General features: G+C 35.4%; 3 protein-coding genes across 5 annotated transcripts; 2 read left to right on the top strand and 1 right to left on the bottom strand.

The window, feature by feature from the left end:
- Position 1: 1 nt before the first annotated feature.
- rbck1 (RanBP-type and C3HC4-type zinc finger containing 1) lies at positions 2–8,914 on the bottom strand. 2 transcript variants are annotated; one of them, XM_077225572.1, is made up of 13 exons: positions 8,692–8,914; positions 6,960–7,012; positions 6,731–6,875; positions 6,544–6,640; positions 6,242–6,440; positions 6,053–6,153; positions 3,498–3,671; positions 2,557–2,717; positions 2,361–2,472; positions 2,096–2,275; positions 1,918–2,016; positions 873–1,016; positions 2–786 (listed from the first exon to the last, which is right to left on the bottom strand). In XM_077225572.1, the coding sequence occupies exons 2-13, from the start codon at positions 6,994–6,996 to the stop codon at positions 706–708; spliced, it is 1,530 nt and encodes a 509-aa protein (XP_077081687.1). In that variant the 5' UTR covers positions 6,997–7,012; positions 8,692–8,914; the 3' UTR covers positions 2–705. The 2 variants fall into 2 exon arrangements, with proteins under 2 accessions (XP_077081687.1, XP_077081688.1); XM_077225573.1 differs by having other exon boundaries at positions 8,696–8,888.
- A 375-nt stretch (positions 8,915–9,289) lies between these two features.
- Positions 9,290–12,102, top strand: rpp14 (ribonuclease P/MRP 14 subunit). Of its 2 annotated transcripts, none has more exons than XM_077225700.1 (6): positions 9,290–9,309; positions 9,756–9,868; positions 9,977–10,061; positions 10,595–10,671; positions 10,924–11,002; positions 11,328–12,102. In XM_077225700.1, the coding sequence occupies exons 2-6, from the start codon at positions 9,795–9,797 to the stop codon at positions 11,397–11,399; spliced, it is 387 nt and encodes a 128-aa protein (XP_077081815.1). In that variant the 5' UTR covers positions 9,290–9,309; positions 9,756–9,794; the 3' UTR covers positions 11,400–12,102. The 2 variants fall into 2 exon arrangements, with proteins under 2 accessions (XP_077081815.1, XP_077081816.1); XM_077225701.1 differs by lacking the exon at positions 9,290–9,309 and having other exon boundaries at positions 9,762–9,868; positions 11,328–11,400; positions 11,522–12,102.
- LOC143735490 (hydroxyacyl-thioester dehydratase type 2, mitochondrial-like) lies at positions 11,434–12,102 on the top strand. The gene has a single exon (XM_077225694.1). The coding sequence runs from the start codon at positions 11,434–11,436 to the stop codon at positions 11,932–11,934; it is 501 nt and encodes a 166-aa protein (XP_077081809.1). The 3' UTR covers positions 11,935–12,102.
- Positions 12,103–12,365: the final 263 nt, after the last annotated feature.

A 12,365-nucleotide genomic window follows, 5' to 3' on the forward strand; every position in this document is an offset into this window, starting at 1 on the left:
ATTTTTTTTTGTAAAACAGCTTTATTGAATCTATTGTAAACAAAAGAGAACAGAATGATAATGCTTCGAAATGTTTAAAAATAAAAATAGGAATATGAGGAGAAACCTGTATTCTGAAAATGATATTACAATTTTTATTTATGATATATTTGAAAAATTGAGGGGTTTTCTTTTTTTATATATATAATTTGATTACAATCCACTCCATTTTATGCATTTGTTGTGCATTTAAGTTAATCTTCAATGTGTCGTGTTTTTTTTCTTTAACAGTTTGATTTATTCCTTCATGCCATATTGCATATTCTACTACGATTTTACAACAAAAAATCACCTCATACAAAAATCAAGATACAACAATAATAAGTCTTTTCTCTTACAATAGCATTGCACAAAGTCCCAGAGCATCATGTCACCAGAAAATAGTAGTGATTAAAGACAGTTTAAAGCATTTTTAAAAATGTCACTTTTTTCATCCTATAAATGCTCAGTTACTTTTAATTTTGTAAACACGTTCTGCATCTTTAGTCCTGTAACATGTCGTTGAATCTGATTGATGTGCCAGTCATATGACTAGAGAAAGCGAACGTTTTAAAGGGACAACCACAACTGTGGCACATTACCCTCACCTGGATTATTTTAAGGCGTTTCATAAGTGTTGTGTTACTGTAGCGCAGGTTTTTGTTCGTTCAGATATGCCGCCAGTGTTCAGTGGCAGTTCTGGCACTGCGGATGGCAGAGGACTCCATTGACTCGACATCTGCAACCACCCGATGTGTCTCCGGTACCCTGAAGATTTAAAACCAGGTCTAGGTTAACTATATCTGATGCTTGTGAATCACTGAACGAATGAATCATGTAGTTTGGTGACCGACCTTTGGTCCCCATCGGGCTTGTTTAGTCACCCAGCAGATCTCAGTTTTACACATCAGACATGAGATCCAGTCACAGCCGTCTTTCTTCTGGACGATCACCTGACATTTTGGACAGTTCATCGCCTCGCCGTTCTTCAAGAGTTGCTGGAATGGAAACCGGTTGACAGGTAACGAACATTTTAACGTTAATTATTTTTTCTTTTTCAGAAATACACTGCACAACTAATGTAATCCAAATCCCGAACAAATAAATTACTCTTATGAATTGGTTCTTTTTAGTGAATCAAATACATAGTGCAAGCAATGTAGTCTGATTCCTAAACGAGTGGCTCTTATGAATCATCTCTTTTCAGTGAATCAAACACATTCAGCACAAACAATGTAGTCTAATTCCCAAACAAATTACTCTTATGAATCTACTTTTTAGTGAACCAAACACATATAGCACGACCAGCGTAGTCTGATTCCTGAACAAGTGAATCTTATAAATCAGTTAATTTTATTGAATCAAACACCCACCCAGCACGACCATTTTGAGACCACAAATGACTTTTGCGAATCAGCTCTTTTTAGCGGATTATACACATACATCGCAGCCAAAGTAGTCTGATTTCAATTTATTAATAATAGATGATAATTTTACATTTATTTATGTGAATAAAAGCCTAAATTCAATCTGTTCATCAAATATAGCGATCGTGTCTCTTCAGAAAATTCGGACTAAACCGCATAATTCATATGGATTAGTTTTAAGATCTCTTTATGAACTTTTTGAAGAATCAAAATGTCAGTTGCGTAGCTGTCAATGGAGGGACAGAAAGCTCTCAGATTTAATCAAAAAGATCTTAATTTCTGTTCCGAAAATAAACAAAAGTCTTACGGGTTTGGAACAACATGAGGCTGAGGAATTAATGACAGAAATTTCCTTTTTGGTCAGACTATCCCCTCAAGGAAATTCTTAACGATCCCCATCCCTAGTGGGCGCTGTTTCAATAGCTTCAAACATGAACAAAAACAGTTCGAAACAAATGAGTTTTCCACCCACATCTAGCATCTGCGTGGTCTGCCGGGCTGCGTCGTCATTCTGCGCTCGTATACGCAGGTCGTCCTGGTACTGCTGGCAGTTCATTCCCTTGTGAATAGCCTTGAAAACACACACAGTCTTTTAGGTCGCCGTAGCGCACTTCAAAACTGTAATTGAACTAAACAAACTTGATGGTCACCTTGCAGAGGAGGCAGTTAGTCTCATTGCAGATGTCACACGAGAATTCGTTGACGTCATCTTCGAAGATGCACCAGCCGGCGCAGTCGGGTGTTTTGCAGTGGTAACTGTTCTCACTGCGTGACTCTGCGATGTTCAGCCTCAGTTCCAGAAACTTCTGGTACTCGTCCTGAGAGAGAAGCTGGTGGGAAACAGTAGAGTTTGGTGTGTTTATTAAGTGAACCGCAATAAGTCAACGTTAAATGATACAGTATTAATGATCTTACTGATTTGATTTCTCGATCTTGAAGTATGCAGTTACAGGAATAAGCGTCGTCTCTATATGGACACGCGACCTCGGCATCGGTGCAGTTTAGAACAGTTTCCTTCAGACACTCCCTGTAGGATAAACATAAGTTGTATTTATACTATGTTTCAGTGGTACTTCCTGTTTACAGTATCAAATTAAATGTCTTAAATGACCTGCAGAAACTATGCAGGCACTCTCTCAGCACGGCGCCCTCTCCTGGCATGATGGTGCAGAAGCAGATGGCGCAATCCAGTTGATCTGTGTTCCCCACCAGACTCTGGGAATCTGTTTCCAGGAGTTCTTGGAAATTCTTCTCTCGTTCTTCTATCAGAGACTATGAATGGACACAGCCACATGTGTTATGTTTGTGTGTGTTTATTTATGTGTTGTGTCAAAATGCTAAAAGATTCCTTTTAGAATTAATAGCATAATGTGGACATAATCCTAAAAGATGCTATCCTAAGGTAAGAATTTATCCTATGGAAAGAATAAAATTATTATTTTTTTATGTGTGACTAATAATTAGTGCATAATAATTTAGAATAAAAATATATGTATTCTTTAATATCTTTGTCTTCTTTGTCTTCTTATGAATGCGTTTTAATATAATTAACATATAGCATTTTATCCTATTGGTAAATATAAAAGGGAAACAACTGATCTACATGATCCACATGATAAAAAAAGATACAATAGCAATCCTCTTTTTTATTTTATTTTATTTTTTTATTCAGGACTGTATAAAATTAAATTGCTTCAATTTGCATCATTAGTTTGCTTTAATGAATAAAACAGTATTTTTTTTTATCATTGCATCACAAAAAAGCATTTTTCTTTTTGTTGTTGACTAAAAGTAAACAGAAAAGAATCCACTTAAACACTTTCAAACCAGTGTATTACAAAAATAAATTCTTTGGAAAGTAAAGGAGTTTGAATACTCTGTAAATGTTCCTTGTTTTCACTTTCCATTGATCCATTGATCGTTTTCTATTGTAAAGCTTTGTAGATGCAGGCATACGGTTAGGTACTTTCAGAGTTTGTCCCACGGGTGTAAACCTAGTGTATGTGGCGTGGTTTTGATGGTAGTCCAGTATGTTGTGTCCTCTCATCTAACCTGCTCGTACTGCAGGCTGGCGAGTTCCTCCTGCTGGAGTCTCCTGGTTTCTGTCTGGTCCGGCTGGTACAGGTCCGGCACTATATAGTTCTCAGGTCTCGCTGTGCTGCACATCTCGCACCCCGGACGTGTGGGTTTATTCAGGAATGTGCACCCGGAACATGACCAGCCAACCTATAAAACCAAACACAATGATTATGATTACGAGATACATCGGAAGCTAGAGCGGCATAATGATAGATAGTGATTTAGTAATAGGTAAAGCAACAGAATGATATAGTGATATAATGATAGACAGAGTGACAGAATGGTAAATAGAGCAGCAAAATGATAGATAGACAGATTGTTAGGGCAACAAAACGATAGATAGAGCGACAGATTGAGCGATAGAATTATAAGAACAAAAAATAGAGATAGATTATGCAACAGATAGAGCGACAGAATGATAGACAGACACATAGATAGGTAGATAGATAGATAGTGAAGACAAATTTTATCTTTAATATAATTTCATTATTTAATATTTTGTATCTGTATTACTATTCTTTATTAGTATTAATAATCAGTTGTATTATCTTATGAAGTTTAAAATGCACGAGTTGGACTATAGATTGCATGGACACGTGTTTAAGGAGCATATTTAGACACAGGGAAGGGAGCCGGTAGAGGTATACTTTGTTTAGAGGTATGTGTGCAATGCCGCGTTCACTGAGCAGAGATGTTCCGATGATGATGATGATATATTAAATGTGTACTTGTTCTTTACAAGGAAAGGAATGTTTCAACTGATGCAAATGTATCATTAATGTATACACAGAGGGACAGTGGATTGTACCACGTGTAAGCATGATTTATACTAGGGGTGACCCCGAACAATCGAAGATTCGATGCATCGATAGGAGGAGCCTGATTCGACTACCAATCTCACAGTCGAATCTTCGCATAAGGGTGCTGAATGTCTGATTTCACATAGAACTACTGGTTTTCTGTCAATACGTTAATATAGGAGCCTATTATGATAATGCTGTAAATACAAATGTGCAAAGGAAGAAGCTTTAAATAAATATGTTTAACGTGCATGAATACATCCAAACACCCCGTGACAGATTTAAGTTTCACTTTCGATACGTGACCGATGAGGAGCGTTTTGGCGACAGGGATTTAAATCTTTAAAAATGTCTGGGATAAGAAAATCTAAAGAGTGGATGCACACCATCAGAAAGGGTATTTTCCCAGACTGAATTTAGCATCAGGAAAACCATGATCGCACTTCTGCAGGCCAACGTTAACAAGTTGGTTTTCTTTATAATAACGGTTTTCAATGGGAGGAAAATTAGCGTTTAATTAAACGCGTTGCGTAAATATAGGCTACTGGGCTCATCTGCTTTTCTGTAGGCTATACAGTATGCTTTATTAATAAGGTGTGTTTAGAATTTGATCTTTTAATATAACTGTCTTAGGACATTAAGCCGTTAAACGTTTTTCATGTTAAGCGTTTTAGAATGTATTTTATCCGCGCACACAATCTGAAAAGACTCAAATGGACACAGAGACACAGACAAGAGTGAAAGAGTACATTTTTTTCTCTCTCGATCAGGTAGGGTACAAGTGATTTCAAAACATTTCAGCCGGTTCTAATTTGATTTTTGGATGCTGTGAACATGTTTAGATAAACTGTCACTCGAGTTCAGCGTTTATTGTTGTTTATGCAGTTAAAAAGACAAAGTTGACCATTCTGGCTATACTTTCGATATTTTAATAATATCTTTATTTTTTATTTTATTTATTGACCACTCAGGGTAATCTAATTTAACTATCTGTGGCTTGTGTTTTGAATATATGTTCCCCTGCAATTTAGGCACTTTGCACACATTTGTTCTGCATCTTGTGACTTGATTCAGACTTGTTTCGTTTTTTTTTTTTTTTAGAAAGGTATATTCTGTTCTAATTTAATCCTGTAAATTAATTGTTGATTATTTTTCGGTGCATAGATATTGCGCCCTGTAGGCAATTTAGCCGATTTAATTTGATTTGCATGTGAAATGCAAATCCTGTCTGCAGTGTGGCCTTTCTGCAGTTATTTATGTTATTTCTTAGTTGTATTGATCCGAAATGTTTTTCTACATTTTTTATATATCTTTGTGTGATGTTCTGTACATCCAGACTTTAAAATGTTAAAGCCCGGCCCCTCCCCAACCCCACACACGATTCGACTATTAGTCGACTATAGGGAAGACTTGACGATTCTGATTCGACTATGAAAATCCTTAGTCGGGGACACCCCTAATTTATACATTTCATTTTAAACATAAGCAACATGTTTTTCTACTTTACAAGGCAGTTGAAAGTCACTCAGTTGTGTATAAAACTCAATCCACTGTACTACCGCAGAGAAACACGGAAAAGCATAGACCTGGCATGAATACAACATCTTCTCAACCTTCTCTCCTGAGTCCTGACATATATGAATAAAGATTTTTCTTGGCAAGATAACTGGTGTCCGGGGAAAAGGCTTAATTCCAAGCCTACAGATAGATAGATGGATAGATAGATACCTGAGGTTTAGGAGGTAGAGGAGGAGGATGAGGAAGATCGACTCCTCTGGCGAGCAGCTCTGGTGAGCGTTGAGGTCGGGGGCCGATGGTCTCTATTATTCCTGTATTAAGAGAGACATGTGGTTCAGTAAACTTAAGTTTCATATACAAGCTGTTATTTTTTTTTTATTAGAAATATAGTCTCCATACCATCAATCCGTCTGTCCTGTTTCTCTTTTCTCTCTTGTTCGCGGCTCAGTTGGGCAGTCTGTGCTGAACGGATGAAGAGGAAGGCCGAATCGTCATGGTTTCGGACTCCATAATTATACAGGGTGTCTTTGTCCTGGGCGAGACGCTTCCCGATCACCCAGCACTGGAGGGCCGGGTGGAAGCCGTAGTCATTATTGATCTGGAACACAAATATATCTAAACATTTAGTGTATATCTATTATTTTGGGTTTCGGTTTCAGAGAAGAGTTTTCCTTCTCAGGTCCATCACTAACACTCTTTACCTTTTCTTTGAGCTCTGAGACTGTCATGTAGACTGGAACCAGCACTGTTATTGGGATGTGGGCGTCTGATACGGCGTCCGCCACTCCTACCCTCAATCTGCCGCCACACAAAGCCAAACACAACCATGGTTACGTATGCTGAGCGTTTCAGTGTTTCTCGTGTGAAGGAACCGGTCTGACGGCGTACCTGATGCTGTCTTTAGAGTACGCATCTGGATTTATTTTCACACACACGGGGAGTTTCAGGTCCAGAAGTCGATCCAGGTGTTTAGAGGCCTCATCTTTGTCTCTGGAGTTGATGGCGTCACTCAGCAGTTGAGCGGCTTCCTCCGCTGCCATGGTAACATGAGGCAAGTTGCTCAAAATATGACTTATGATGTATACATTTACTGCATAATATATTTACTAACACTCACCTTCTTTTATATTTCTAGTGGCATCTAGGGAAGCCATGCTTTAATCTTGAAAGCTTGTTAAAAAAAAAGAAGCAATAAGTTTAGGTAACAATTATTTTAAATAGTTATTCAAATTAAATGTACAAATATATGTAATTGTATATGTCCAAAAAAACAGCAATATCATGGTTTAGAGAAAAACAATTATTATATTTTTTTATTATTTATTGAACAATAACATAACAGTAGTACTGTTATCTCACAGTGACGAGTACAACTAAAAATTAGCTTAAAATCTTTAGACACATAATGTGCACACTAAAAAAAGTTTTAAATAGTTCATATATTTAAAAAAATATACTTATATTTTTAAATAAGTATTTATTTATTAATATAAAAATATATTGTTTTTTGTCATGTCATATCACACAATAAGTTTTAGACTAAAATTGTTTTAAATAGTAAATATGTTTAAATAAATATATTTAAACATTTTTTTAATAAAATAGAAATAAAAATTAATAAAATTAATTGTAATTATATTATATTAACAGCAATACGTTTTAATTTTAGACTAAATTTGTTTTAAATAGTTTATATATTTATATAATTTTTTTAAATAAAATAACATTTTATAAATATTAATAAAAACATTCTAAATATATTATATTAACATTCCAATAAGTTTTAGTTTCAGACATTTTTTTTAAATATTACTATATTTAAGTAAATATATTTAAATATTTTTTTTACAAATATTAACAAAATAAATTAAATATACTGTATATTATATTAAAATATATATATGCTCTGCACTGCAAAAGGTGGTAACCTGCAACTAGGCAAGGCAAGGCAAATCAAGTTTATTTATATAGCACATTTCATACACAATGGTAATTCAAAGTGCTTTACATAGAAGAAATTCAAATAATCAAAGAAATCAGAATAATTAAAACAGTTTAGAATAAAAGATAAAATACAGAAATAATCAAATGAAATCAGAATAATTAAAACATAAAATAAAATGCAGTGCAAACAGTCGGACAAACAGTGGCACAGTGCTCATTCAGTAAATGCACAGCTAAACAGATGTGTTTTGAGTCTGGATTTGAATGTGACTACTGTAGGAGCACATCTGATCTCTTCTGGAAGCTGGTTCCAGCTGCGGCTGGCATAATAGCTAAAAGCAGACTGTTACATTAAAAACTTTTTTGAGCAACTGTTTTGAGCAACTGTTACATTAAAAAACTATTTCTAACTGATTTAATCGATAACATTTAGGTTTGCTGCTATAAATTTATCTTGGTTCAGTGATGTTAAATCATATTTTTCATAGTTAATTTAGATGTTTCCGTGTGGTACCATAACGTTATTCATATAGCTATTTGATTTAATTAGGCTACATCATATTATATCACATGCATATTCCAGAATACAGCAGTACTTTTTTTTATTGACATTTTGCACCAGTTGAAGTTTGCATCCATTAAAGTATTCTAACAAATGACATATACCATGGTACTTTATTCGTACATTCAAAAAACATGGCAGCGCCTTGGTAGTATTTGTTAGTGTAATTTATTACTAAATCAAAATAGAAATAAGTAAATAATAAGAATACAAATATTTTTGCATACATCTAAGAAATGACATTATGTATTTTTACACTATCTGTAAAATTTGACAACCGCAAACATAAAACATGCGCTCGTTCAGCACAACAGCAGCGACAGTAAAACAAATATGAACTTACCAACCATAGGACAGTTGTAATAAAACACTCTTCGTGTCGTATCTGTGTGTTTTTAACTAGACGCTGTTAATTAAAACCGCCGTGGTATTCTCAAAACAAGGGGGGTTTAGAGGAATGAAAAGTGAAACGAAGTTGCTTCAGGAAGTTCCAGTCAGCGCTGTTGTGGGAAAGTCTCATGAGGTTGTGCAACTCCATCAAACGCAGAGATGCGGAAGACACTCCCGGCTGATATTAGTTCACTGTAGTATTTATGTTGTACATTTATATTATATAATAAAATAATAATAAAATAAATTAAAATAATTATATAAAAATACAATATACAAAATATGATCTATAAACTAAACCAAATATTAGTAGCTGAAAAAGCTGAATTGAAATGTGGCCAAAAATAGTCATAACAAAAAAGTTAGCAGTAAATGTGACTGCTTTCGTTGAAATAGTGTTGGAAAAATATAAAATATAGATTTACTGTGTGTTTTTTCCCCCAACATTTGTTGACTTTTATCGAGGTGTTCTCGCGAGATTTTACAGCGCGAGAGGCTCAGAAAAGGACTTTGACAGGGTGCATGGCGCTCCGCATGCTCTGAATGAAGGACAAACACAGCCTGTAATTCAGTGAGTTTATCTGTTTTTAGACCTCTAAACAGTTATTTGATTGCGTAATTCAATGTGAATTGTTTTTCGTGTGGTTGGAGGCTCTTTAAATCTGTAGTTTAAGTATTTTTTGGAGTTTGTAGCCATTAACGTTACAGACTTTGCACGTGACCTGGAAGAAACTTACCAATAATGCTTATTACTTTAATAATTCACCTTTATAAAGATTATTGTGGCAGTACTATGATACAATGATTGTATTAGATCGTAATACCATGTTGCATTCTCATATACCTGGTTGTTACTGAATAATTACTGTATTAATTTAGCATGGTTGAATATCCAAATATATTTATACAAACAGACATCTCTGTGACAACTTCTGCCATTGACATACCTTAAATCTTCTAGCAATCAGTACTGAAAATGCATCGATCTTAATGAGTTTATTTCTTTCTTAATTCTAGCACACCATCTGTAAGGATTTCTGTGTCAAACTACAAGTTATGGAGGAACCCTCAAAGTTTGAGCGATATGTTTACAAAAATGCTTCAGTTTATCATTATATGAAAATATCTTTGTAAGTGCATGATACAGGTCAGTTTTGATCTGGTTATTTTTATTGCAGTCTTTAGATGGTGAACATAAAATGGTCGAAACATAAAAATGTTCTTTTCTTTATTTTTAGGGTTTTGGCGAATGGAAACCGAAATATTTCTTCTGCAGATTTCAAGCAAATGATCATTCGTGGACTTAAAGAACTTTATGGAGAGGTGAGCACATAGTACGGCTCAACCATGTAGGAATATGGTTTCTATTAAGTCTAGTTAAAGGTGTTCACAATTTAAGTGTAACGCTGATGCAGATTTTTGGTATTTAAATATGCATGAAATCTAAAAAATAATATTTTAGCTTGATACATTTTAATACTTTGCTAAAATTCATAATTATTTTCATACAAAAATATGCTGAAGCTACAACCCCAACTCCAAGGACAAATATTTTGGATAAGCAGTTTATGCGTAATACATTGGGAGTTGTTCATTAATTTATAAATGATTCCAAATAAATAAAATAACAGAAAATTACTTAAATTCTGTAATAAATACAGTTCATTTTTATTTTCAGATGGAGACCATTTACACCCCTAATAAAATTGTTTAAAGATGTTTTATTTATAATAAAACATATAAATAACTTAATTTTCTTTGTTATATAAATATGTGTTGCAGTCAGTAGTCTCTTTTGACTTGACCCTGCTTTCTGAGTGTTTCTGATGCATAATCATATTTCTTCTGTATGGCAGATTGGAGCTTCTATTCCATTTGATCTGCTGAAGTTTGATGAGAACGAATTGACCGGCATACTACGAGTGTACAACAGGTAAGTCATGCTCCTAGTACAAATCTCGAACATTTAGGCCAAAGTGTTAAAGCATGGTTTAATTGAAGTACAGAGCTGTTTGTAAACATTGAGACACTTGGGGTATTCCTCTGGGCTCACAGTTTTAATTACCTTTTATTTTTTGTCGGAATAAGTATATGAAACACAGCGAATTGGTTTTCCTGAAATGAATAAACGCTTTGTGTATCTAATGATGTTCATTCTTAATATTCTGTTGTTTCTTAATCTCAGTGGCCTGGTGAAATTGTGGAGTGCATTAACATTACTGGGATCATTTCAAAATGAGGCATGTGCATTCAGAGTCACACAGGTACGTTTTTCCCAGTATTACGTCTGAAGCTGATTCAACATTTACTTGAGCCCTGAGTCTGCATTCTTTTAATTCACACTGGATTTCAGTAAAGAGCTTGTGGATTAGTTGTATCTCTGCCAGGAATGACTCGACATAATTTTAATGTGGCTATTGGCTGTCTGTCAGCCAAACTGTGTGTACTTTGCAGTTTGCGTCAGATAAGGCGGTTACTGTGGTGGCTGTTTATCTCGTTTTAGATACTAAAACCCATTTAACTTCTAATCCATGTCATAGACATCTGTTTTGAATGCAACTCTAATGTTCTTTTTATTTATCATTGCAGGTGTCGCCATTTTTGTTAGCACTGTCTGGGAATAGCCGTGAGCTGCGGTTTGAAAACCAGCTGACATCGTGAGGTGGGCCTACAAAAACAAAATACCTTGGAAAAAATGGCGTTCTTTCTTAGAAGAAGTATTTTCAATAGAAATATTTACCATATTGTCAACTCAGCACTGACAGTTCCTGCATCCCTCACAGTGGGGCACAGGTCGCTTTACATCGGTGAACGGGCCTCGCTAAGCAAAACATTCCTGGCCAGAGACGTCGCACTTTTTGCTGAGCTGACAGGGGACACGAATCCTCTCCACCTCGACCCAGAGTACGCCAAAACGACCTCTTTCGAGACTCCCATTGTGCACGGAGTGCTGATTAATGGTCTGATCTCAGCAGTTATTGGGACAAAGTTGCCCGGTAAAGGCTGTGTGTTCCTCTACCAGGAAATACGCTTTCCGGCGCCCCTCTACGTTGGAGAGGAGGTTGAGGCGGAAGCGGAGGTTAAAAAGATCAAAATGTCCTTCGCTTTTATTTCTGTTTCCTGCGCTGTCAAAGACAAAGTGGTCATGGAGGGAGAGGTCATAGTGATGATGCCGCAGAAGGGAGAGCAGTTGTGAGGAATGTTGCCGTTCAGTTTTTGTGTTTATGTTCCAAATATGCTGCCAGGAATTAAATGTTCTTTCTTGCTTATTATTGTTCTTTTGAAATGTGACGCTCACTCAAAGATTTAATATTCATTGCTTTTGTTCTCTGAGGTGCAGTTTAAATAAACTGTGAGAAAATAACTTGACTTGACTGGTGTTGGTAAAATCTAGCTGTTTCCAACCTCAACAAGGAGATTTTCAGATCCTTTCAAATAGTTATTTCTGATAGTAATTTGAAAGCAGTTTGGTTGCCATAATAGTATTTCAATTACATTAAATTAACCAGCAAATTCTTTCAAACTAAATCTTCTGTAATGCATCCACAGTGTAACTTCAGGTTATTCACCACAAGATCTTCCAATAACTATCTTAGTCCTCGATGCTTACATTTTTCCCTTTTTCTC

This window comes from Siphateles boraxobius, unplaced genomic scaffold (genome assembly GCF_051911475.1).
Source record: "Siphateles boraxobius isolate OS27281-9 unplaced genomic scaffold, OSU_SipBor_1 13, whole genome shotgun sequence".
Classification (NCBI taxonomy): domain Eukaryota; kingdom Metazoa; phylum Chordata; class Actinopteri; order Cypriniformes; family Leuciscidae; genus Siphateles; species Siphateles boraxobius.

Excerpts from the sequence above, each read along its gene's own strand:
- LOC143735490 (XM_077225694.1), top strand. The coding sequence starts at position 11,434 with ATGGCGTTCTTTCTTAGAAGAAGTATTTTCAATAGAAATATTTACCAT.
- rbck1 (XM_077225572.1), bottom strand. The coding sequence starts at position 6,996 with ATGGCTTCCCTAGATGCCACTAGAAATATAAAAGAAG. Across the intron at positions 6,441-6,543 it reads TCTCAGAGCTCAAAGAAAAG|ATCAATAATGACTACGGCTT; the intron begins GTAAAGAGTGTT and ends TTTGTGTTCCAG. Across the intron at positions 787-872 it reads AAGCCCGATGGGGACCAAAG|GGTACCGGAGACACATCGGG; the intron begins GTCGGTCACCAA and ends TTAAATCTTCAG.
- rpp14 (XM_077225700.1), top strand. The coding sequence starts at position 9,795 with ATGGAGGAACCCTCAAAGTTTGAGCGATATGTTTACAAAAATGCTTCA. Across the intron at positions 9,869-9,976 it reads CATTATATGAAAATATCTTT|GGTTTTGGCGAATGGAAACC; the intron begins GTAAGTGCATGA and ends CTTTATTTTTAG. Across the intron at positions 11,003-11,327 it reads GTGCATTCAGAGTCACACAG|GTGTCGCCATTTTTGTTAGC; the intron begins GTACGTTTTTCC and ends TTATCATTGCAG.